Here is a 24,051-nt window from a genome sequence, read left to right as displayed (position 1 = left end):
GCCCACTGCCTCCTGCTCCCTTCTTTGGGCCCGCTGTGGTGTCCCGCGGGCAGCGGCCCTGATGAACAACAGCTGCCAGCGCCCCTTGCAGCTGTGGCAGCAAAACTTCAGCTGAGGCACTGGGCTGCTTAAAACAACCCAGGCGATGCCCCCTCCCCGGGCGTGTGCCCCTGGCGCGGGGCGGCCGGCGGGCGCGCTCTGCCTGCGGCGACGCCGTGCCGGCGTGGCGGTGACGTCACCTCCCGGCTTTCCCACAGCGACTCCAGTCGCAGGCGGGCCAGGAAGTGAGGTCACGGCTCGGGCGGTTTAAGGGGGGCCGGCAGCCGGCGGGTTCCCGCAGAGCCGGAGCGGGGCCGCTGCCGCCCCGCCATGGGCCAGGGCAGGCTCCCGGCCCGCTGCCTGCTGCTGCTGCTGCTGGGGGGCCTGGGGGGGCGGGGGACGCCGCGGGGGCCTTGGGAGGAGGAGCGGGGCCCCGTGGCGGAGGGGGCAGCGTGGGGCAGGGCGAGGTACGAGGCCGTGAAGCAGCAGCTGGGCGCGGTGGGTGCTCTCTCCAAGCAGTATTGGCGGTACCTGGCGTGCAAGGTGTGGCAAGAGGGCTGCAAAGGGGAGGAGGAGGAGGAGTCCAGCCCCGGCCCAGGTAAGCACCTTCCTCCGTTCTCTCCCGTGCCGCGGAGGAGCAGCGGGTCCGAGCGCCCCGCTGGGCGCTGCCCCGGCCATCGCCCGCCGCGCTGCCGCACACCCACCCCCGGCTCCGCGCCCGCCTGAGCCGGCTGCTCCCCCCCCCGCAGCCCAGGCGGCCCGGCGGGGCACGTCTGAGCTCCTGCACCTGGGAGGAGGGCGGCTGTTAACCAGGCTCAGCTGAGCGTCCACGCAAAATGCAAAAAAGACATTTGCTGGCAGGTCTCTGCTCAGACCGCTGCCTTTTCCAGGCTGGAGCTTGCCTCTGGTGGGCCAGGACTACCTGGAGATCCTCTCTGCCTGGTACTGCGGCTTCGGCAAGTGCTGCAAGACAGGAGACTGCAGGATAGTCAACAACGTCACAGGTAGGTGCTGTGCTGCGCTTGGGAGACCCCAAGCAGCGCTTGTCTCTGCTGCCTCTCCCTCTTGTCTCTGTTGTTGTTTGTGGGTTTTTTTCTTTTTTAAAAAAAGTGTATTTTAGCAAGCGATGTGAGTAAAGGGCATTTCTGAGCAGGGTGCTGAGCTGGTGGGAGGGTGAGGGGCTGACCTGAGTCCTGTTTCCCATTACTCATTTGTAGCTCTGAGACTGCGTAAGAGTTCGCTCCTTACTGTACAGCATATCTGCTCCAGTTTGCCGCAAGCCCTGCCTTCATCCAGTAGCCCCCAGGCACATGCAGTGGGATCTAAACTGGCCCAGTATCCAGCCCCAGGTCGGGAGGGTGCACCCAGAGCTGCATGTAAGGCCCACACAGGTGTCACTGCACTTTGCTGGCCCCGAGACTTCTGGTACCCATACCCTCTGCTGGGAGCTTGTGAGGGCCTGTGGGCTTTGGTGCTTTCCGCAGTCGTCAAGTATCTCCTCCGCTTCCCAAAGGAAAACAGGAGTCAGTGGAAGATCTGTGTCTTTTTGCGGTGAGTGGCTGATGCAGGCAGGGTACAGGCAGCCCGCCTCATTAACCCTGTGGCTTTAATGCCACTTCAGACTCCTCTCGGGCAGGCAGCCCCACCAGCAGGGCTGTGTGAGCTGAGTGCCCTGCCACATTATCTCTTCTTATTCCCACCTGCAGCAGCAGCAGCTGGGCTTGTGAGTTAAAGCTGAGCTCTTGCTCTCTCCTGCAGGGCTGGAAGCAGACCTCAATGGGCAGCTCCATGGGCAGCACTTGGCCAAAGAAGTTGTCGTCCGGGCGGTGCAAGGGTTCTTGCAGACACCACAGCCGCAGAAGGCTCTGGTCCTCTCCTTCCATGGCTGGTCCGGCACAGGGAAGAACTTTGTGGCCCGGATGCTGGCCAGTCACCTGTACCGGGATGGGGTGAAGAGCGAGTGTGTCAGGGTGTTCATCTCGCTCTTCCACTTCCCCCATCACAAGTACATGGAGTCATACAAGGTGAGAGCCAACAACATGGTGTTGCTGTGGGGATGGTCCAGCGTACTGGGTCTGGCTGGGATGGAGTTAATTTTCTTCACACCCATAGGGTGCTGTGTTTTGGATTTGTGAGTAGAACAGTGTTCATAACACGCCACTGTTCTGGCTGCTGCTGAGCAGTGCTCGCACAGCCTCAAGGCTTTCTCCTTCTCCCGCTCTGCCCCCGCAGTCAGTAGGTTGGGGGTGCGCAAGAAGTTGGGAGGGACACGCGCCAGACAGCTGACCCCAACTGACCAAAGGGATGTTCCGTGTCATTTAATGTTGTGCTCAGCAATAAAAACTGAGGGGAGAGGTTTTTGGGGTAGGAAGCCATTGCTCAGAGACTGCCTGGGCATCAGGGGCAGGTGTGAGCGGTTGCCTTTGCATCGCTTGCTTTGATTTCTTTCTTTCTTCTTCCTCTTTCTTTTGCTTATTAAAACTATCTTGACCCGCACATTTACTTGCTTTTGCTCTTCCTGTTCTCTGCCCTGTCCCACTGGGTGGGAAGGAATGAGCAAGCGCTGTGCGGTGCTTAGCTGGCAGCCAGGGTTAAGCCACCGCCTCCAGGCTCACCCTCTGCACGATCTCCTGGTGGTGGTGACTGCTGCTGGCCTTCTCACACTCCTCCCTGCTGCTCTGCAGGCTCAGCTGAAGAAGCAGATAAGCGAGACTATGCAGCTCTGCAAGCAGTCCCTGTTCATCTTCGATGAGGCAGAGAAACTTCATTTTGGCCTCCTGGATGCCATCAAGCCTTTCATGGCTCGCAATGACAATGAGGGCCAGGTGGACTACCGGAGATCCATCTTCCTCTTCCTCAGGTGATTTTTGGGTGCCCAAAGGGATGGGGAGGAACAAAGTAATGGAATTTATCCTCTGAGGTGTTTGATGTGAGGGGCTCAGGCTGCAGAGGAGGGGAAAGAGATGTCTAGCTCCTCCAAGAGGTGGTTACCTCCATGGTCCATTTTGCTTATTGATGCTGGGCATCCTCCCTGAGTACGGGGCATTTGCAGGAGGAGCCGAGGCCCAGCTTAGCTGGGACACCTGAGCCAGCGTCTAGGCTTTGAGACAAGGAACCAGTGAGAGTCAGAGCTAGCGTGGTGTCACCCTGCACCCGGGACAGCTGAGCAGGGAGATCCCATACTCCAGGGAGCAAAGCTGGGGCTGCAGGTCTTGGTGGGAAGTTCTTTTACCGTGTGGCACTGTTAGTTGGGAGCGGGAGGCGGGGAGTTCCCGCTGCCTGGCTGTAGCTGCAGGCTGAGGTGCTGCCCATCTGCTGTGCTGTGAGGGCCGATCCTGGCATCGGCTCACCCCGTGGTTTAGTGATTGGAGGTTGGTTCCTTTCCCATCCAGAGGGAGAAAAGTTTTTGGCATGTGCATACCCCAGCGCTGTCCCTGACCCGGGCCTAGGCGGGACGCATCTGGGGGGAGAAGTGGGACATCTCAAAACGGAGGTGTGAGGTAGGCACGTGCCTGAAGTAGCCAGCGAGAAATGCCAAGGAGAGACAAGCGTCTTGGGCCCCCTTCAATTTAGGATTTACAGCTTGGCTCTGGCAAGAGGTGTTCCCACAGGCTGGAGGTGGGCAGAGCATTCATTCTCCATCTCCCACCATCCAGGCGAGTGTTCTGACCTCCAACCTTGCTGGTTCCCCAGGGAAGTTTCTCTGCCTGTATCTGTGCCGGGTGTTTGTGGAGCTGGCCACGTTTCAGTCCTACCTGCGTGGGCCTCCAGCAGGAGCCATGGTGGAGGGGGCAGATTCTCCCGTGTTGCTCGGGGCAGGGTGGACATGCTGCCGGCGGCACTGAGCTGACCTTGTGTCCTATCTGGCAAGCCGTGCAGGTGTGGGAGGGTGACATCAGCCCCTTTGTGCCACCAAGCAGAGGGGAGCAGGGTGCCTTGAACTGCAGCAGCATGTAATCCTGGGTGGGGTTTCATCATACCTGGTGGCAGGGTGACACAGACCTGTGGTAGGAGGGCTGGCTCAGCCCCAGGGCTCCCTTGGACACCGGCCTGGTCCTGCAGCTTCAGCCAGGTTTGGGGGATGGGGTGGGACTGGCTGACTGCCCTCAGCCAAAAGGGGCTGTTTCTCCCATGGGCTGCCACTTGAATCCCTGCCCGGGACCTTTACTTCTAGTGGGACTCCTGCCATGTGCTCTGCCCTCCAACTTGGACTTTCAGGGTTGGCTTGTTAAGGGTCTGGCGTGGGGCCACGTGTCACCTGCGAGGTCGATGACACCCAAGCCAGGACAGGGGACTGATGGAGACGGAGGATTCTGTTGGCTCCTGGTCCCCCCCTGGGAGAGGAAGCTGCTGCCCCAGGGTCTGGGCTGGCAAGATGGAAGATAGCTGTATAGATGCCTATAGAAAGGGGCTCTTTGGCAAGAAAGCCTCTGCGAATGTTTCGGATGTTGGTCCTACACGGTAAACCCTTTGTTGCTAAGAATTGCTGAGGCCTGTCTGTAGGGGAGGCTGCTGGCAGCTCCAAGCAGTTCATCTCTGGGGGCACGGTTGAGTGACTTCCCTTCTGTCTGCAGCAATCTCGGTGGCAACACCATCAATGAGGTAGCCCTGGACTTCTGGCGAGCTGGCCGGGCGCGGGAGGAGATCTCCATGGAGTTCCTGGAGCAGCGGCTGCGGCTGGAGCTGCTGGAGCCTGCAGGTAAGGGCCGGGCTCGCTTGCGGGATGCTGTGGGCAGGCTGCCTGCAAACCTGCCCCTCCACGCCAGCTCGGGGCCTTGCTTACGCAGTACCACACACCTCGTGCCGCACAAGTGTGTGCGCTGTGCAACAAGCCTTTATTCCAACACCCGCCCCAGGGTTATTTATTTGTGACGTGAGCCCCTTCCCTTATCCACATAAGCACAGCCCCGCAAGCACAGCAGCGCTGCTGCAGCAGCGAGGCACGCGAGGAGGGAGCTGTGACTCCTCCTTGCCCCTTCAGCCCTGAAAATGGCCAGGTTGCGAGAGGCAACTTGGTACTAACACCGTAGGGAAGTGTCGAGGCTTCTCTGGGGATCTGGGCTCCTCTTGGCCTGAGGTGGGCAAGCCGTGGTGACATTCTGTGTTCAGACTAAGTGCTGGCCAGCCCTTTACAAGTGGAAGGGTGCCTCTCCTACCACGTCCAGCTGGATGAGCCAAGACAGCCCCCTCGGAAAGACAAGCCTTGCCTCGCAGGGGGATGGCAGCTCTCAGATGAAGCTTCTGAAGTTTGTTTTGTCTTGCTTTCTGCTACAGATAATGGTTACGCCCGCAGCCACCTCCTCGAAGAGAACCTCATTGATTTCTTCGTGCCATTCCTGCCCCTGGAGTACCACCACGTGAAGCTCTGTGCGCGGGATGCTTTCCTGGCCCGTGGACTTCCGTACACCGAGGCAGCCCTCGACGAGGTGGCCAGGACGATGGTGTTTGTCCCTAAAGAGGAGAAGCTTTTCTCTGCACAGGGCTGTAAATCTGTACCCCAGCGCATCAATTACTTCCTTCCTTGAACACCAGGTGGGACTACACCAGTGGTGAAGGTGGTTCTGCACACTGGGAGCTGCTCTCCTTGGCAAGGTCAGGCAAGCAGGTTCCCCAGCCATGCACTTGCACCGGGACAGAGGCTTAACCCCTTGTTACTCCGAGGGCTGTTTGCAGGGAAGGAGGCGCATCCTGCCCAGCCTTGCTCCTGGGATACGGGGACAGCCTGCACTTGGCTCCGTTTGAAGTCTGTCCAGTGTTTAAGTCCTTTCTTTTAGCAGGTAGTAGCCTCAAGTAGTGATTTGGCTGTGCTGACGGGTGCTTTGTCTGAAGGCCTCGGACAGACTGGTCTTGTTGAGACAGTCCAGCAGAAGCCACGTCCTCATCCCTGTCCCCAGTTTTCTCGGTCACTTTACAAGCTCTCAAATTGCACAGACCTGTTTAGCTGGAGTTGTTTGGTTTTTTTTTTTCCCCTCTGCTCTCCTGCACTCACAAGGCATCTGCTGCTCAGGGATGCGCGTGCCAGGACCACGGTTTGTGCAGGGAGGCCCTCACATAGAGAAAATGACTGAATAATCTCCTCCGGAGATTATTACTCTCGCTTTGGAGTGTCCCTCTCTCGTTGGGAGTCTCATTGTATGGAAGCAGCTGCGGGGATGAGGTAAACTTCTGCTGAAATTCTTTTTCTAAGCAGTTTGGTGAAGAGCCTATTTGCTTAATTCCAAAATGAAAAAAAAAGGGGAGACTAATTCCCCTTTCAAGGGCAAAGGGCAGTTGAGGAGGACGGTGGCTGAAGGAACAGGCGGCTGTCGAATTCAGGTTTTCAAGGATGCAGTAAGTGTGGGGGGTTTTTTGTTTTTCTTTTTTTCAGTATGCTGCACGCTGTGTTTTTTTGGCTGGTATCAGCATTACTACTCTAAGGGGCTGTTTGCTGTCTGGGTACTTGCCAGGTGATAAGTATGTTACAGCAGGACCAAAAAATTTCAACAGTGTTACGGGAATCGCTTTGTGACCTCTAGGTCAAAACTCCCTTCCAACACCGCTGGGCTGGGGCGACGAGGTGAAACAGCAGATGCCAAGGACAGGGCTTAGCTCCCTGGACACCCCACGTGCGGACCTTTGATCCGTTTTAAGCTTTGAACCTCTCTGCGGTGCCAGTGATGAGCAGCACGACCTCTGGGAAAAGATTGACCAGACACGCTTACTACTCCTGCAGACTTTGAGTTTTCGTTTCCCTCCGGGCACGCTGCCTCTCTTATCTAACGAGGCTTCAGAGTCCAAGGCAGGAAGACGAGCCAGCTGCTTTCTTACCGCTCAACTGATGCGAAGTCGGTTTAAACTTACCCGTTGTCTCTAGACTGGACCTTAGGGCGGGTGGTAGCATTTCTGAGACTTGTTTTGTGGATTACCTCTCACAAGTGTCAAAGCGAAAGCTTCAGCCTGGGAAGGAGCAGAGGGAGATGTGTCCAGCTGGGGAAGGGAGGCTGCAGCCCCACACAAGGATGCAATTCCGGTTGTGTTCTATAATACCGGCAGAAAGTTGTTGGTTGAAGGTTAGTTGCTTAGAAGGTTCTATAAGCCAGGATAACCTATGATGTTTTTTAAAATACAAAAGAATCTTCAGCTCTCCAGGTTAAACTGGTGCTGTCTAGAGTGGAAGGGGGTCACTTTGTCAGCCATTTCACCAGCGCGGGGCTGGTACGCCGCTGGCGTGCGAAGCAGTTCCTACTGTTACTGATTAAGGAGGTGGTGGTGTTACTAATGAGGGCAACTGCCAAACTGATGACGGAAGCCCTGCACTCCGCCAGGTCGCCCTCGTCTGTGTTTGAGAATTAAGTGAGCATTTGCTTAGGCAACCCCAACAGCAAGAACTGCTTCCTCTGACCACTCCACAGCAACGTGAAATTTGATTTTAAAGGCATAAAGATACTGCTTTTCTTTGCAATCTGGCAGAATTAAATTATTTCTCTCTTTAACAGATTTATAATCATCGTCTCTGTCTTTTCTACCCAAAATAACTAACTTCGGGTTAGTACTGAGCAGCTTCAAATATTCCTTCAGAAAGAAAAGCAGCATACACTAAAGTGTTTTTTGCCAATAAAATATTGCAACCTTTATTTAAAACAAAATGCAAATTGGCAAAACTTTGTGGAACGACAGGCAAAGAGGCCCTTCAAAGGGCCTTATTTACATCAAGTTTAACACTGTTCACAGTCAGACGATAGTGAGAGAATTAAATTAGAAAAACAACCAAAATATATTACAATAACAATTAAAAACAAAAACAGTTGACAACACTGGTAGAGTGACTGGTGATTAACGTGATTCATTTTAATCCATTCCTGCCCTCAATGAGTTCACTACTGATACAAACAGCGTGCCGAGCCGATCGGGCCTCACCTCCCGTGCACAACAGACACATCTGGAAGAACGACCTCCTTTGGTACAGACATTTCTTATCACGTCGGTATTATAAATAAGTCAGGTGTCCCATAACCTCTTACTTGTACCTCCAGGGAATAGGCTGAAGGTTTTGTTCCACGCCACAGGCAACTGGAGCGCAACCCCGGTGCCCATCCGCGCTAGGTGGTGCCGCTCACACTGAAGCGGGAGGTTTCTGAGCATGCCGTAGTCGCTACCCTTCCGTTTTCCTGCCAGCTACTGAGGAGCAGCAGGGCTGGGCTGAGCGCTTCGCAAGAGGAGACAGCAGCCTGCTACATTTGCAAAAAAGACCTTCTGGATTCATTAGTGCTTGTCACAGCTGCTGCTGCCCAAGAGCGCTGACAAGCAAAATGCGGCGCGCCTCGGCTGCTAGGGAAGCCCGCCCTAGGTAAGCGGCACAGACATCGGGGCCTGGATTTCTTTACTCCGCCTGCATGGCGTAACCCATCCTACCTGCTCGCGCGCCCGCTGCCTTTCGGGGGGGGCTGCTCTCTTAACAGAGCAGCTTTGGTGCAGCTCTTGCCCCACGCTGTGGGGTTTAGTTCCTGCTGCCCGCAGAGGGCGGTGTGCCATAAAGCTCTTGGGTAAGCACACCTGACGGGGTGTCGACACGCAAGGCCAGTGGTGCTCAGGAGAGATGTCCTGTGTCAGGAGGACGGGAACAGAGCCCCCCCGTTGTGTTCTGCATCAGCAATGCCGCTCCATCCAATTCCGCTTTCCCAGCAGCTGAATTTGATGCAGTCCCAAGACCCAGGCTCTTAATTCAGCTTCACCCCTGTCCACACTAATGAAAAATATGATTAAATCGAAGTGCTGCCAGACAGCCGGGTGCACCACTTCGGGGTTAAAAAGGGTGTACAGTGCAGAAGAAGAGAGAATTGCACCTGTGAGTCAGCTAATTCCCCACAGCAGCCAGGAAGAGAAAGTGCCCCAACTCGCTCGCGTGAGCACATGCTCTGTGCTTGGCATTACCAGGCCCCGCATGATGCCATCCCGTTGCAAAGATGACTACTTCAAATTCTAGCCTGTACTAGTGCAAGTGAGAGCCCAGCTGCAATTGCATCCAAGGGCTTCTGATAGTGTTGAGGAAAGGAAACCCAACAGGAGTTTATTATGCCTTGTCCCTACCCTAAACAGTGGGGCAAGAGGTGCTCTTCACTGGGACAAATAACGGGGCTTCAGCATCCTTAAGTTACTTTGAACATACTGTGCAAGGCTGAAAGCAGAGAGCTGCTACAGTAGAGACCTTTAAGGCTGAACAGAAAGCCAAACCTACCAAAAAGGAGAAGGAACGGTAACAACTTTAGGAGCACGGCTGTAGAAGGAAGAACAACTGAACGGTGATTTACAGCAGAACCAGCTTTCCCAGATACCATCCTTTTGCTATCCTGCCAGTGGGCAGGGGAGAATTCCAGTTTGGGAATAAAACACTGCTGGGCAGCAGAAGCAGCAGCAATTCTGCAGCATCCTATTTAGGGGGGAAAAAACCAAAACCTTAGTGTCAAGTCAGCACTACCTCTGCCACCATCTACCTACCCGATGTGAGACAAGAGGTAAGAGCAGGGAAAGCACCCTCCGTAGGAGTGACAACAGGCAAATCCCCGAATTCCACTGTTCTGTGTTTTCCCTCCGCTAGAGGGATCAGAACTGAGCAGGCTTCTGTGTTGCCCACAGAGGTTGTGGAGTCTCCGTCCTTGGAGATACTCAAAAGCCGTCTGGACGCAGTCCTGGGCCTGAGCAGGGGGGCCAGACCAGATGACCTCCAGAGGTCCCTTCCAGCCTCAGCCATGCTGTGACTCTGTAAAAGCAGATGTCGCTTCAGCAGTGTCACTGCCCTGTCCCACCGCCCATCACCTCGGCCGTGGGGGAGGAGAAGCCAGGCGGCATCTGAAAAGAAGTGGGGGATGACCAGTGGAGGGGAACCAGTCCTTCCTTGGGGCACAGTTAGTTTCTTCAGAAAGGGCTGAAAGAGGGGAGTTTTAGTACTTAGAAATTCCAGGAATTGTTTGCTATTCTATCGCTTTTGCTGGAGCTTTTCTGGATGACTAGCATTCAGGAAAAGAAAAAGGCTTTTTTTCAAAATACTCATCAGAACTGGATTAAGATCCTTAAAATTTTCTGGTTAAAATACCTTTCCCCTGAGAATCACTTCAGTTTCAGTCCGTTTGTCCTTGGCTGAGTAGTAGGACAATGATGAAACCACGCGATTGTCTGCCAGGGCAAGCAAGACCTGCCGTTCTGCCCCGAAGAAAGCTCCCATACCTTTTCAACCCTTTTGATTGTTTAAAAGGCCGTGTGAAGCAATACCACAAGCCGCCTTCCCTTTGCAGGTCACCTTTCCAAAGGCAGTTAGCTTGGCGCGCAGCCATACACACCTTCAATAAAGATGACTGAAAGAGATAAGGTAAACCACAAAAGCCCTCAGTAAAGTCTACGAGATAGCGGTTTGGTACGCTGCCCTACAGCTGAGCGTTGCTGTGGAAGAGCCCCGGCGCGGCCTCCCCCGCCCCACTGACCTGAGGGCTGCGGAGGAGCCTGGGCAAGCTGAACGTCCTATGGCAGAACTAGAGAGCAGGCTTCGTTGGGTGGGCTTGCTACTGCTAAGTCAGGATGAGCAACCCATGCTGTACTTCCAGGTGTCTCCACTTGGGTACTAGCTCATGGGAGTAAAACTGACTCGTCGGAATAATTAATTCACTTTAATGCCTGTCAGCTGGGGGTGGAGGAGTTGCCTTTTTTTTTTTCCCCTCACCATTTCACTCACTTGGACAGTGTAGCTCACGTGGTCCATTTTACCTCGCATACTGCTCCACCGGTGCACATTCATGCATCGTGACACAACTTTGTTTACCATAGACCAGTAATACAATGAGGCTTCTCAGACACCAGCCCATTTCTAAAGACTTTCTCGGGCCACTGTCTCACTATGCTGCATGGAAAAAACAGGGACACTCACTGAGACAGCCCAGCCTACTTCCAAGCACCAACAGGGCAATGCTTCTAGACAGAAATGGAAGAAGTGCCCATCTTCTAAATCCACACCTGTGCCCTAGCTCAATTCTAAATGCTCAAACTAAAAGCAGCACAGTCACACTTTAAAAACAAGTTAAAAAAGCATTTTAGCCAAAAATAAAAGATTTAAGGTGCAAAGCAAGCCAGATCCTCTATCATCACCAACAGTGTGAAGTGAGCAGCAGCATGCAGAGTAACGTGTATTTGGAGCCAGGTATCAGGCCTGTTTTCTTCTTCTCTCAAACCAAGGGTTGGTTAGTTGAGGCCTTCCCACTTGCCAGTACATTTACATCTCAGGGAGTTGTGCGCATATGCAGAAGAAAGACCAGCGTTTTGAGGCCACAACAGCACTAGGACCAAGGAAGACAACTTCAGCCACACAACTGCTTTCATTCCGGGATTGTCAGTAGGCATCAGACATCAGAGACCATAACCCAGCAGCAGCTCTCTGAGGCAGAGCCGTAACGCTTGTCACGGCTTAGGCAGAGGAGTGCGCGGTATATGTGCATGTTCCCTATGCCACAACACGAGATTCTGGTCTAGCCTTTAAAATACAGGAATAAATAAAAAAAAAGATGGCCAAGATTCCCCTGTGTGCTGACATACATAGTCACCTTCATACGCAGGGAAGCTGAAAGCCTGTGAGACCAATAAGCACTAGAACAAATCCCAGGAAGCCGTCAGTGTTATGCCCAGAGTAGGGACGGTCCAGGGAATCCTGCAGCAGCAAGGGCACGTGGTGGGCAGGTGAGGCTGTACTTTCTGGCTCTCCAGCTGGCCCCGCAGCGCTGTGACTGCTAAAGGAATGTGGAGAACAGCCAGGGGTGGCGGAGGCTCTGCCTTACCTACCATGGGTCCTCAAGGTGATGAAATTGAATTGGGGAGTCAACCTGGTAACAAGTTAAAAACAATCTAGAGCTTAAAAAAAAAAAAAACAACAAAAACCACCCACCCCAATAACAACACTGGCAAGTTGTGCAAGAGCCCCAAACTACTCACAAAAGACCATCAAGCAGCACCCGTGCTAGACCACTAGAAATAGGTATCAACTGAGTGAAGGCTGTGTGGTGGGGAAGGGGGTATTCCAGTGATAAGTCTGCCCAGCATCCCTGACACTTCTGATACAATGAAGATGAGAACATGTGGTAGATGAGATGGACAGGAAGAAAAAGGGATCGTTTCATATATTAACTAATTTTGCAGTTCTCATTACAGCAGCAAACAGCGCTGTGGAAGTAAGCCATCTGGGCTAGTGCATCCACCTCCAGCAGCTCTGAATACTGTCAGTGCATTAGACCTTTCCCCCAACCGCACGCAACCTCCCCCTTCAGAGCTACTCCAGCTCAGACTGCTCAGCAGTTGGTACCAACGGAGCCCCAGGGCCTTTCCTTTGCCTTGTCAGGAGGCCAAAGCATGCGTTAGTGCAGAAAGGGGAGGATCTGTACAGCCGAGTGGCCCGCAGCCACTCCAGTACTCCAGCTATCACACATCAAACCATCCTTCCCAGAGCAAGAACCTGCTATCGATTCTCCTGCCTCTCCAAGGGAGGAGCAAGGAACTTCCTTCCCTTGCCATACCAAGCAGATCAGACTGACCAGGTAGGGACCACTGCTTGACGTTCTGCCCCTTACAGCTTTAACCCACACTCTCCATCCCCATTTTTTGAGATGAACCTGTAAACGTGAGGAGAACTCAGTGATCTGAGGTACTTCACATACTCAAGTATCAGTCTTTCCTTTTGAAAGCATCAGTACAGAAAAAAAGTTCCCCCCCCCTCCCCGCATGTATTTCTCTTACCCAGATTGACAGTAGCTACCTTTGCACCACATCACTGATTTCTTGGACACATGACAATAAGTTATTAAGGACAGGGTTTGCCCCAGGGACGCTAGCAGCTGTTGAAGACACCTGCAGTTCCTGCAGGCTGAGTTCCAGTTTGCTCACGGCTTCCCGGAAGGCAAATTTGTTGCGTGTATGCGGGATGCAGTCCACATAGCCTGAGCAGTAATCCAACAGCTGGTGCCCTGTGTCCACCAGCTGGCTGTTTGGTGTCGGCTCGGCGATGGCACTCGAGAGAAGATCTGCACACTCCAGCAGCGCTTCCTTGCTGATTTTGTCTGCAGAGATTTTCTCAGCCGCCTGTTTGGTCTTTCTTAGCGCTACTTTTGCGCCAGCCGTGCCGTTGGCCATTTTCACTGGGGAGGTGGAAGACGATGACAGAGGCACTTGAGGCGGAGGCATCACCGGCCTCCCAGATTTTCCACCAACAGGTGCTGCTGCTGCTGCTGCCTTCTTACTCCCTTCGCTTGATTCCAGTCCGTGCTGCGCTCCCGCCACATTGCTCAGCTCTTCTGCTGCATCTGAGCAGGCAGCTGGCTGTTGAAGGAGCCTCATCACTGGTGGTGGAGGTGGAGCACACTTTGGTTTTACCCGTCTGGGCCGGTCCCTGTCGCCGGAAGAAGTGACCTGATGCTCAGATAAGAGCTTAAATTTATTACCCTGAGAGTCTGTGCCAATGAGCTGCACATCTGCTGGAGTGTGTTTTAGAGTGGGTGAGATTAGGACTGGCACTTTGTGGTTATGAGTGGTTGGAAGTATTGCTGCAGCCTTTACTGGAGATGACCACCCCGGTCTCTCACCATCCTCAAGGGCCCCTTGCCGTGGGCCGCTGTTTTTTTCTTTGCCCTTAGGAGCTGCTGCTAGCCCTGGACCCTCCTTTTCTTCCGAGCTGGAGGGGGTTCGGAAAGGGAGTGCTGTGGCACCCCTCGGCAAGAGTTTTGCTTTTGGTCTCTCTCTGGTCAAAGCAGGGCCTTCTTCAAACCTTTTGGGAAGCAGTTCATTGGCCCTCCCCGTGCTCTCATCGGGCTGAGAGGAGGTGGACACTGTCCGTTCCAGCTGGATTTTTGACCTCTGGGAATTTCTGGGAAGGGTCATTGCCATCCTATCCTGCTCTGGAAGCCCTGAGGACATGGAAGATGTAGAGTTTGACCTTGGAAAAGGCTTTGAAGCTTCTTCATTGCCAGTGGGTTTTCCTGCTCGTAAACCCAGTGTCTTTTTAATCAAGCGTGGCGTAAAGAAACCAGTGATGCCCGACCACCCACCACCAGTGCTTACGCCCCCACCACTGCTGGTACCAGTGCCATCATCGTTGCAGAAGGTCCTCTGCACAAAGCCCCCACCATAGCACTTGGGTGGCGCCAGGCTTGCGTCCTGCTGCGTGGGAGCAAAAGAGAACCCGTCCACGTGCTGCAAGGAAGCAACAGATGAAAAGTTACCCGTCAGCTCGTATTTCTTATGGGGTTGATTCTCCATCTCCCGGAAGGAACTGCTGCGCTTGGGAGGTGTGGGAGCATTCCTCTTCTTCATAAAGGAGCTGAAGAAGCCACCTTTTCTGTCCCTGGTGAAAGTGGTCTCTTTGGCATCCTCCAACAGGCTGCTGGGTGACTTGTCCCTCTGTTTGCGAGGCAGTGCGGGAGACCCACTTGTTGGCTGTGTGCTTCTGATAAAACCTAGACAGAAGAAACAAGCATGAATCTGCAAAATCAATTTTGATTCCCACCTCCTTGCCCTGCAGTGGGCTTTATGGGCCTGGCGTATTTAGCTGCCCAGGTTCTGCAGAGATGGACTGAGAGAAGTTAGCACTTTTATATTTGTGCGAGGCTGGTGTGATTTTTTTTTTTTTTTTACTTTTTTCCCCCCACTTCCGCGTGCATGACTTGTCTGTGGTCTATACTGAGGAGGCCACTTAGGACAGAGTTCAGGAAAAAGTGAAGTTGTTCTTTTCTTCCAGTTTCTTATTCCTTTCCTGTCATTTTTTCCTCCTTCCCCAAATACCACAAGTATAAAAGAAAATCCCTTGTTGCACTGTCAACTTTAGTTTTGAAGCTGTCATTTAAAAAAAAGCAGCAAAACTAAATTTAAAAGAAAAAAATACAGTAGTATTTACTAAAAGAACATCGAACAAACTGCAGTGTTTTTGATTTGCTAGTAAATAACTGGGCTGCTGAGGTGGCCAGCAGCCCTAATGACAGAGCGGTGCAAAGCACCTTCCTGTGTCACGTTGTTCTGTCATCTTCTGTTTCTCTGGCAATTTACACCAGCAACAAGCCAATCCCAGAACACGTGGCCTCACTGCCGCCATCCCAGTGCCCGTACCTGGTGCTGAGCTGGAAGCCGAGTGCTCCACAGTATCTTGTGTTCCTTCAATGTTCTCCTTGTTCTCTGCCTGTTTCTTCAGTGTTCTAGTCTTGGAGGGAAGCATGGGTAACCGGGGCAAGTAAGGAACTATGGATGAGGAGGAGGCTGTTCTTCCAAGCTCCTCTGCTACCTCTGTAAGGAAAAAAAAAACAAAACCAAAAAGGGAATAGCTGGAACAAAGACTGGCAGAGGAAGAGGAAAAGAAAATCTGGGTCTTTACTGCAAACCCACACTGGCAAGAAGAGATACATGACTGAGAAATACATAGTTTATGGATTTAGTTTTTGCTCAAGTCCAGAGGTATTCAGGGTAAGATGTTTTTCATAATGCTGTCAAACTCATTTACATCTTTATAAATTCAGAAAAAAAAAAAACAAAACCAAAAAAAACAGTGGTAGGATCTGTACGAGAGGTCTCGTATGAATCTAGCTCTCTGCTGGGTTAAGGGTTGCTCAAGAGCTAAAGCCAGCACCGAATGCATTTGCCTCTGTTTTTAATTAAGGTGCCTCCTGTTGATGCTGCTGGGATACCCCCAAAGTTGTGTCCTCTCTGGATCTGCATCTAAGCTGCTTTGCTTGAGGCAAAGCACTGCACCTCCCTGTTAGAAAAGAAGACTGCATGTTTCCTTCCCAACGTCAACACAAGGTATGTGATTAAAAAAAAAAACAAAAAACAAAACAGAAATAAACCTACAACCTCCTGGCCACACCCAGGCTGGCATACGTGTGGGTCACTTGATGTGCCTATCATAGATCCGCCCTGGTAGAATTTGATCTGGTGCGTTTTTTCTGTAGTAGGGAAGTGGATGGATCAGCTTCGTATTTAATTTAAAAATTCAGAAGATGCTCAGACATTTCTGCTTGTCTGCTGTCTAGTATCACACTTCTCACCGGTATTTACCTCCTAGTTGATTATATTTCAGAGCTGAGTTGCACAGAATTGCTCCTAGAAGTAGCTAAGTAGAAAATCCAGAGATTAAGGCATACTTTTTAAAAATGAAGGCTAGTAGAATAATATTTCATGACTAATTGCTGCAGTCAGCAAGGGACTACAATATGCACACATCTTTCTCTCTCAGCATCACTCACTGTTCCTTACTCTTCAATCTAGGAAACAAGAGCCTTCCTCTAACAGAGGAGACAATATTCTTTAAATTAACTCTTTAGCATCTTAGTGCTCAAATGAAACTATACTGTCCCCTGCACTGGAATATGTCTACAGCTTATTCAGTATTTGTGCAGCAAGTAAGAGAATGTATTTACCCACTTATGGTTAAGAAATTAAGTAAGGGATGAAGCTTCATCACAACCTCCACTGCCAGCAGGTGAGCCTTAAGGGCCCTTCCATAAGACACAGCACTCTGGGGGATAACCTCCAGTACTGCTTCAGAAACAAAGCAACAGGGGCTCTCACCCTCTGAGATGCTCGAGTCGTGGAACATGGTTTCAAAAGCCTGATGGGTCTCAGCAAAGGAAGGTCGGTCTGGTGGGTTCCACTTCCAGCCTGCAATGTGAGAAAGCAGAGTAAGTCTCAGTGCCTGAAACGGGTAGGAGATAAATTTTTATTCTGTCCAAGGAGACAGAAAATACCTAAGCTTTCTCAACTGTAGTCAGACTCTGATCTCCTACTATTAAACAGGCTTCAGAGTCATTCACAGATATTAATTCATAGCAGCAGTCAGTCACCCTACCGTATCCTTACAAACAGATCTTGAGAGGAAGGAACCAGTTCTAAAAATCCCAGCTCTTTGCCAGCTCCACAGGTTTTTCTGATCTCCCTTATCCCTCTTTCTGAATTTTTTGGGCAAAGGAGAATTCCGTGTTTGCTGCCCTGGCTGTCTGGACTGAACACATCTAGCGTGGTCACAGATAACTGTGTGTGCAAAGCTCCAGGCAACATTCTGCTTACATGCTCTTAATACTGAAATTCAGGCAAAGCCTTCCAAAAGGAGAACGCATGCACCCTGTGGGGGAAAGAGAAAGAGAGTGCATTGATCTAAGATGGAGCTTGGAAAGTTATAGAACGGTATGATCACAAAAAGTGTAATTTCTGTAGTTACAACGCTGCACTAGGGGAATGTATTCTGGAAGCACTGTCTGTTGATATCACCATAGGGTCTGGAAAGTGACTGGCAGTCTGCTCATTTTGGGTTGCATTAATATCCTATGAATTCCCTGCTTTTGGGCTTTCGTCAGCTTCCTGAAGGTTTTTTGAAGCAATATCCTTCATCATCACCCAGCTTCTTTGTTTCATCACTGAAGTTCACCCTGAGTTTCTTTGACATGTTGAGGATCAGGCGTCACCGGAGACAGGCTGTAGAATGGCCTCTTAAGCCCTGGTTTGCCCATCTTGTACATGAAGGGCCACACAGACTGCCTGGGTTAGCAGCAAGGAGTCTCCTCCCACCCTGGTCACACTGACAGGGTCTCTCTGCTCAGAGCTGCTTACCTGACTCAACGGCATGGCCTGGTTTGCTCCCTAGTGTCTTCGGCCTTTTGCCCAATATACTCTCTGCTCTTGTGGGACTGGAGGAGATGGGCAGTGCTCTTAAAGTCTGTTGCTCTCTTCCTGCAGCACACTGTATGTTCTGGCCTTTTATTAGTAGATTTTCAATTTGTTATGGAGCATTAGGGAGCTTTTCGTGGTGTGCTTGGAGAATGCGTTTTGTGCAACCTTGTCAACTACTTGTCTCTCGCACAGGTGCTGTGTTTGCAGAGGACTAAATTTCCTTCTAACTTGGTGATTCCATAGTAAGAGTCCTACTGACAAAATACCAGTACAATTTGCCACAAAGTGCTATCTAGCTGTACTCAGAGATGACAGTTTTTGAGAGTGACTTCTTGTTCCTTAGAGACTACCCTCATTTTGCATCAGTAACCAGGTACATCACAGGTGATGGGGCCTTTTCCACATTAGCTAACAAAATTGCACACAAGAAGCAAGGACTTCGGAGTTAACTACAGTTTTCTCCCACCCGTCCCAGGCTTTGTCCCCTAAACTGGAAGAAGATACTCACATGCCCTCATCAGTTCGTAAACCTTTGGAGGGCACCCCTCGGGTTGTTCCATCCGATAGCCCTTTTCCAGCAGATCATACACCTGAGAGAGGTCAATGCCTGGGTATGGGGACATCCCATAGGTAGCAATTTCCCATAACAGCACCCCAAAGGCTGCAAAAGGAGAAAAACAAAATTCCTGGTCATAAGTCTGCCCTCTTTTTGTGTTGCTCATTACACTGTGGCCTGTACTGCAGCTTGAGGCAGCATCTCTCTCTTGCAGGTATTTCAGGCCAGCCTAGGTGAAGACATGGCAGGCTAAAAATGCTATTGATTCATGAAGCTGTGGCCTGGCGTGTGACTGTCTCCTCCCCAAGCCAGAAAGCAAGTTACTGTCTAGGCTGGCAAAGAAAACCAAAATGAAACAGAACAGACCACTGAAGTGGAGTCTCCTTACCCCACACGTCCGATTTGATTGAAAAGGTGTTATAGGCCAGGCTCTCAGGAGCAGTCCATTTGATTGGGAACTTGGCTCCAGCATGAGCTGTGTAGGTATCTCCAGTCATAAGTCGACTTAAGCCAAAGTCAGCCACCTTCACCACATGATTTTCTCCAACTAAGCAGTTCCGTGCTGCCAGGTCCCTGCATAAAGGAAAAAAAGCAGACTCTGTTACTGGAGCAAGAGCAGGGCTTTTGAATATAGTCGGCTGCTTGCATGGCCTGTCCCTCTCTTCTGAATTGGGAAGCACTCTCTTTATACAGCAGACAGAGGGAATGTGAGCTTTGCTCTGAACGGCGTCAGGCACTGAGTGGACTTACTCTTAGGAGCAATAAGGTAAGTGAGAATTAGGGTTCACTCTTTAAATTCTATTAAATTTCCAGTAATGATGGCTGTTATGATGAGAAGTTTATGTTTCCTAAGAATAGTATGAGATCAGCAGCTCATCACATACTGGTTACAGCTTTATGGCACAGCTTTATCTGACTGGATTAAAATAGGACATTGTGGTTGACAATGTCAGGCACAAAGGGGGTACATCGGAACAGGACAACGCCAACTTCCATAGCTGTCAGGCAGTCAGGCACAAGATTGTAAGTCTGGTATGAAAGTCACGGGGAGAAGGAATTGCAAGACAGTATTGAAACCAAAACAGCCAACGGATGTTTTTCACACCCAGTGTGAAAAACCTAAATCTGGAAGAAACATCCCCAAAAGGAAGAATTCCTGAGCCACCATGCTGGTGGCCCGTTCATCATTGCACTCTGAGGTTGTACCAGCTCAATGTGATTTTACCCACCTGTGAATGAAGTTCTTCTTCTCCAGGTACTCCATAGCAGAGGAGATCTGGGTGGCCATGTAGAGTAGCACAACAGCACTCACTTCCTCCCGATTGCATTCCCGTAAATAGTCTAGCAGGTTCCCATATGGCATGTACTCTGTCACAATGTAAAAGGGCGGCTCCAGGGTACACACACCTGGCAGCGAGGAGGAGGGAGCACGTGAATAAAGCTTCTCTTTCTTACCGCTATTCCTGATTTAATAGCCATTTGTCGCATTTTGTATCGATGAGAGTTTCTCTGAAAAGTTATGACTTCCATCTACAAGACTCAGATCAATGCAGGCCAACTTAGAAGTCAGTGCTTCTATCTATTTATCTGTCCATCCACTTCATGGGTAGAGAGAAACATGTCTATCATCGCTATTCCTATATAACATACATAAAAGAGTAGTTCTGTTCTTTGGAGGGTTACAGAATGAAATAGGAGTTATTTTGAACATATATGACTTGCTTTTCTTCTCCTCTCCTCCTTCATAAAGCTAAAGAGTGGCCAGCTGGAAGTAGGTACCTGTCAACGGGCAAGATTTCCAGACTGAAATGTCACTACAGAGTAATGCGAAGCACTCCCATGTGTGCTAGCTGGGTAAGCGATCAGCACGGTGGGACCTGCTCCTAAAGCAGCATTCTCACACATTCCTCAGATGACTACTTGCTACAGTCATTGCAATTATGTACAAAGTATGTATTAGCGGAGGAGGAGGGCAACAGGATACTCGTGTCAAATCTCTGTGAGCTTCCACAGCAGCACTGCTGAATGCCTGTTCATACCGTTACGCACATACAGGAGTAAAACACAACTATGCTGTGCATCAGAAAGAGCAAAAATGCATCTCTTTGATGACAAATCTTTTAGTCTCTACTCCTGGAACCAGGCAGGGCTGGGCAGACACTTCATCTGCGCCAATTTTTTAAATGGGTACAGAATAGTTGCCATTATTAAAAGCCTTCACATTCTTCACATTTCTCCTTTCATCCTAGGCTTGGCTTGACAGCTTTGCTCCTAAAAGCAGCAAAGGTCCAGAGGCAATTAAACGCTAGTAAAGGTTTAGGGTGTCTCCTTAAGAATCTTTGTCCATGTAGAATTAACAGCTATGCAGACTATTTAATAGTGATCATCATATCATGCATTTGCCAGCGAGACAAACAGGGCACAACCAAGCTGTAAAGCCTGCAGATTTCTTCCATTCATGTGCTGTTTGATCCAACTTGCATCTCTGCTGCCTTGATCTCATGTACTTATTTGGTGATACACACGGTCCCTTACAGCAGCAGCGATCTGGTTGTCTTCTACTTAATTATGGACTGATTTGTTCTATTTAGTGCAGCTTCTTCTACCAACGTCTCTGATTTGAGAAGTATGAAGAACAGTATTTGTTGTGCTTCCAACGTATTTTTTTTTCTTTCACTTTGAATTTTCTTATATTTTTGTTCTGTTCTAATCAGAAAAGTAAGTCATGGAAAATAATTTTGTAAATCTGACTTACCGCAGCAGAAAAGGAATCTGACCCTGATAACTGAACCCTGGAGCAAGTCTAAGGACAAGGGTAACAGGCTAACAGGAGGCTGATATTACAAACTTTTATATAATGCATAGTTATGCCTCAACAGCAAAGTTGTCTACTAATGTACCTGACTCTATTTGATGTTTTATTTAAAATTAGTGTCTCTTGGCTCCAATACTACATAAAGGAGTAAGCTGTCAAAAATACTGCCCCATAACCTGACCTGATTCAAAGAGTTATATAAATACAGAAAATCTGCCACTGCTTCTAAACAAGTCAGATTTCACTTTGGTGGAAACTCAAGCAAGAGCAGAAGGAGCAAGGTATTTCACTAACCTAACAACTGCACTAGATTTGGGTGCTTGATCTCCTTCATCACAGCAGCTTCTTTCAAGAACTCTTCCACCTCCATGGTATCTTCCTGGATAAACAAGAGAGGCAAAAGAAGGGAAAATTTATCTTCATGACCAAGGTCTGCTTAACACCACATATGCAAGCTGAATATAAACGATAGCATCCTTATCTCCATTCTGCTGTTTTGGCTTTTACTAAAGCAAAATATATATAACAGCCCTGAAAAGCTGCCTGGCTGGCCTGCAGCATGGACGAGCGACAGATCTGCAGTCGCCAGAAAGTGCCAGGCATTCTTGTTTGGTAGCTATTGTGGCTACCAAAGCAGTTGTGGCTGGTGAGGGGAAGACTCTCAGGATCACTGACTTCGTTCCCCTGCCTGACTATAAAAATTAAGCTTGAAAGCTCCCTTACTTAGGGGTTATGTAGAATTGTAGCTGTTAATGTTGAAACAAACAGAAGGCTTTGAAAAGAACGATAAATGGAGAAGCTGAATTTTTCCAGGAGTAGGGGAGATGTTGCAGAGGGTATTTCCAACACCTTTCATTTCTTAAAGCTTCCACAGCTCTTCTGAGGGAAGGGAAGTGGACTTGGTAACCATTTCTACTGATCTGACTTGGACATGCAGTTCCTGCAGGAGCTCGCTGGGCCAAAATTCCAAATTGTTTCTAAGCCGCATGCACTGGTGCAAGTTTGATAAGCTAACTTTGTTCTGCAAAGCCGCTCTCAAGCATAGATTTTATGCAGATCAGCACACTCCCTTTTCTGATATTCACATCATGAGGTGGTGTAATTGAGAACATTAAAATTTCTTTACCCTTATCATAAAGGGTGACCAAATGAACAGTGCACAACAATCTGAAAACTCACCTTTAATGTTTTCACAGCAACTGTAAGATTGTATTTCTTCCAGACACCAACGTACACCTCGCCATACTGCCCTCCCCCAAGTTTGTGCTTCATGGTGATATCAGTCCGCTCCATCTCCCACTTGTCGTGGATGGGGGACACTCCATAGACAGTGGGCTTATTGCACTTGGGTGCTGGGTAATGCAAAGTTGTCACCAGTCCATCTGCTACTGTTGAGTGATGGTGCACTAGCTCTGCTAGTGTGCTGAAACGGCTTTCTGCTGTCACGTATACCTGTTAAGAATGAACCAGGAAGCTACTTAAATGAAGGTAGCTGGAAGCTTTCAGTAACAGTGGAAAATAGGTACAGCAGAAACATTCTAGCAGGTTTTTAAATTAAAAAAAAAAAGAAAAAAAAAAAAAAAGGTAAGGCAACTAGACTTTAGAGTATTCGTTCTCTTGTTGTTGGGGAAATGGATATTAATCTGTGGGATTTTTACCTGGAGAAGGCAGCTAGATATAAGCTATCACTTGAGAGCAGTGCTGTCTCCTGCCTCGTGCTTTACAGGACTAGAAACCGGAATTCTTGTAGCCAAGTGCAAGGCCAGTTTCTGCATCACTCAACACATGGTACTGCTATTTGATCAAGGTTTCAAAATGCTGATCTTACCAAAGCTGACTTACCAAAGCTCTGCTTGTTCTAAACAGAACAACGGAAAGAGATCACTACATCAAACCACAACTGCTTTGCTCCCTAGCTGCTTTCAGCCAGGATAAGTACCGTCTGCACTTCTTCCAAAGTGGTGTTTGGCGAGTTACCACCGAATTCTTGGCATACATCTTTTTTTTATATTAATCAACCAGTGGACCTGTTTTCTCTCACATACACCCCGCTCTTAACAGTCTGCAACTTGAGATTCTGTACCACCTCTTAACTAATATCCTTATTTCCTCTCCCCACAGCATTATCCAGAGATCCTTACCTTTCCATCTGAGGTGGTGTTGATCCTGTAGTGGTAAACACGTCCTTCGTACCTGAGCGAGATGGATAGCTGCCCTGGGCTGCTCTCGCTTTCACGAACCAGGAAGCTGCCATTGATGAGACTGCTCAACAGATACTCTGCTGCACTGCGTGACACCGGCCCATGGTACCATGAATGCTTTTCCAGGCTGTTCACTGGTGTGATGTAGTTGCTTGGTACCCAGCCCTGCCCGTTCTTCGAACGTACCTCGCTCCATTCACCGTTCTGGTTGTAACCCAGGACTCGCAACTTCTCACCTATGACCGGAAAGAAAAAAGCAAAAGAAGCACAGTGCAGGGAGACACTCACCATCAGCCGACTACGCCTGGGTTTGTTGCTTAACAATAAAAATCTGCAGCAGTGATCTTATAACTAAACTGCTATATATAAAGTATTTATGAAGTAAAGTTTCAGACAGAATACCTAGGATACTGTTCCCTAATTTACTGCAGTGTGATCGATGAACTCAAAAAGCTTCCCGTAGTCCAGCTTTTTAGACTAGAAAGACTTTTTTTTCTTGGAGGGATGAGGTTTGTCTCCTTCTTGAAGCCTTAAATGGCATGTGATTTAAAATACTTCTGCAGCAGGTCATATTCTGATCTATGTACTGAACAGAAATAGAAAATCTCTGTGCAATTCTCAATTCTTGATTTCTCAGTTGAAAGTGCTGAATTCTGTTATCACCAATAATGTAAAGGTTTTCCTCTGCCCCTCCCTAAAATAGGTGTCTCAATGGGCCACTGATTTGAGGAGCTGAGAACAGGAAAAACTGTAGCTGGGCTAGATTGTTTGGCAGTGTTATACAA

General features: G+C 49.8%; 2 protein-coding genes across 10 annotated transcripts in view; one reads left to right on the top strand and one right to left on the bottom strand.

Moving 5' to 3' along the window:
- Nucleotides 1–304: 304 nt before the first annotated feature.
- On the top strand, nt 305–23,325 carry TOR3A (torsin family 3 member A). Of its 6 annotated transcripts, XR_015698647.1 has the most exons (8): nt 305–637; nt 930–1,043; nt 1,798–2,063; nt 2,724–2,899; nt 4,614–4,738; nt 5,314–5,631; nt 15,689–15,831; nt 23,187–23,325. XR_015698647.1 is itself a non-coding variant. In XM_087730651.1 (6 exons), the coding sequence occupies exons 1-6, from the start codon at nt 370–372 to the stop codon at nt 5,562–5,564; spliced, it is 1,200 nt and encodes a 399-aa protein (XP_087586777.1). In that variant the 5' UTR covers nt 306–369; the 3' UTR covers nt 5,565–7,474. The 6 variants fall into 6 exon arrangements, 2 of the variants coding, with proteins under 2 accessions (XP_087586777.1, XP_087586778.1); XR_015698648.1 differs by lacking the exon at nt 15,689–15,831 and having other exon boundaries at nt 23,187–23,291; XR_015698646.1 differs by lacking the exons at nt 15,689–15,831; nt 23,187–23,325 and adding an exon at nt 6,555–7,474.
- The window catches only part of ABL2 (ABL proto-oncogene 2, non-receptor tyrosine kinase), a 50,442-nt gene continuing 34,011 nt past the window's right edge, over nt 7,621–24,051 (bottom strand). For 2 of the 4 annotated variants that reach the window (XM_087730649.1, XM_009463574.2), the window contains exons 3-11: nt 23,207–23,502; nt 22,245–22,517; nt 21,360–21,444; nt 19,480–19,657; nt 18,639–18,823; nt 18,203–18,355; nt 16,600–16,689; nt 15,145–15,318; nt 7,621–14,498 (exon numbers count right to left, since the gene is read on the bottom strand). In XM_087730649.1, coding sequence (XP_087586775.1) covers nt 12,802–14,498; nt 15,145–15,318; nt 16,600–16,689; nt 18,203–18,355; nt 18,639–18,823; nt 19,480–19,657; nt 21,360–21,444; nt 22,245–22,517; nt 23,207–23,502 — 3,131 coding nt within the window. In that variant the 3' untranslated portion in view covers nt 7,621–12,801. The remainder of the gene's footprint in view (nt 14,499–15,144; nt 15,319–16,599; nt 16,690–18,202; nt 18,356–18,638; nt 18,824–19,479; nt 19,658–21,359; nt 21,445–22,244; nt 22,518–23,206; nt 23,503–24,051) is intronic. The other 2 variants (XR_015698643.1, XM_087730650.1) reach the window with 2 other exon arrangements.

The sequence above is a fragment of the Nipponia nippon genome, unplaced genomic scaffold (assembly GCF_047370975.1).
Source record: "Nipponia nippon isolate SJK-2023a ecotype South Korea unplaced genomic scaffold, ASM4737097v1 scaffold_5, whole genome shotgun sequence".
Lineage (NCBI taxonomy): Eukaryota > Metazoa > Chordata > Aves > Pelecaniformes > Threskiornithidae > Nipponia > Nipponia nippon.
This window is presented reverse-complemented; position numbering and strand designations above follow the sequence as displayed.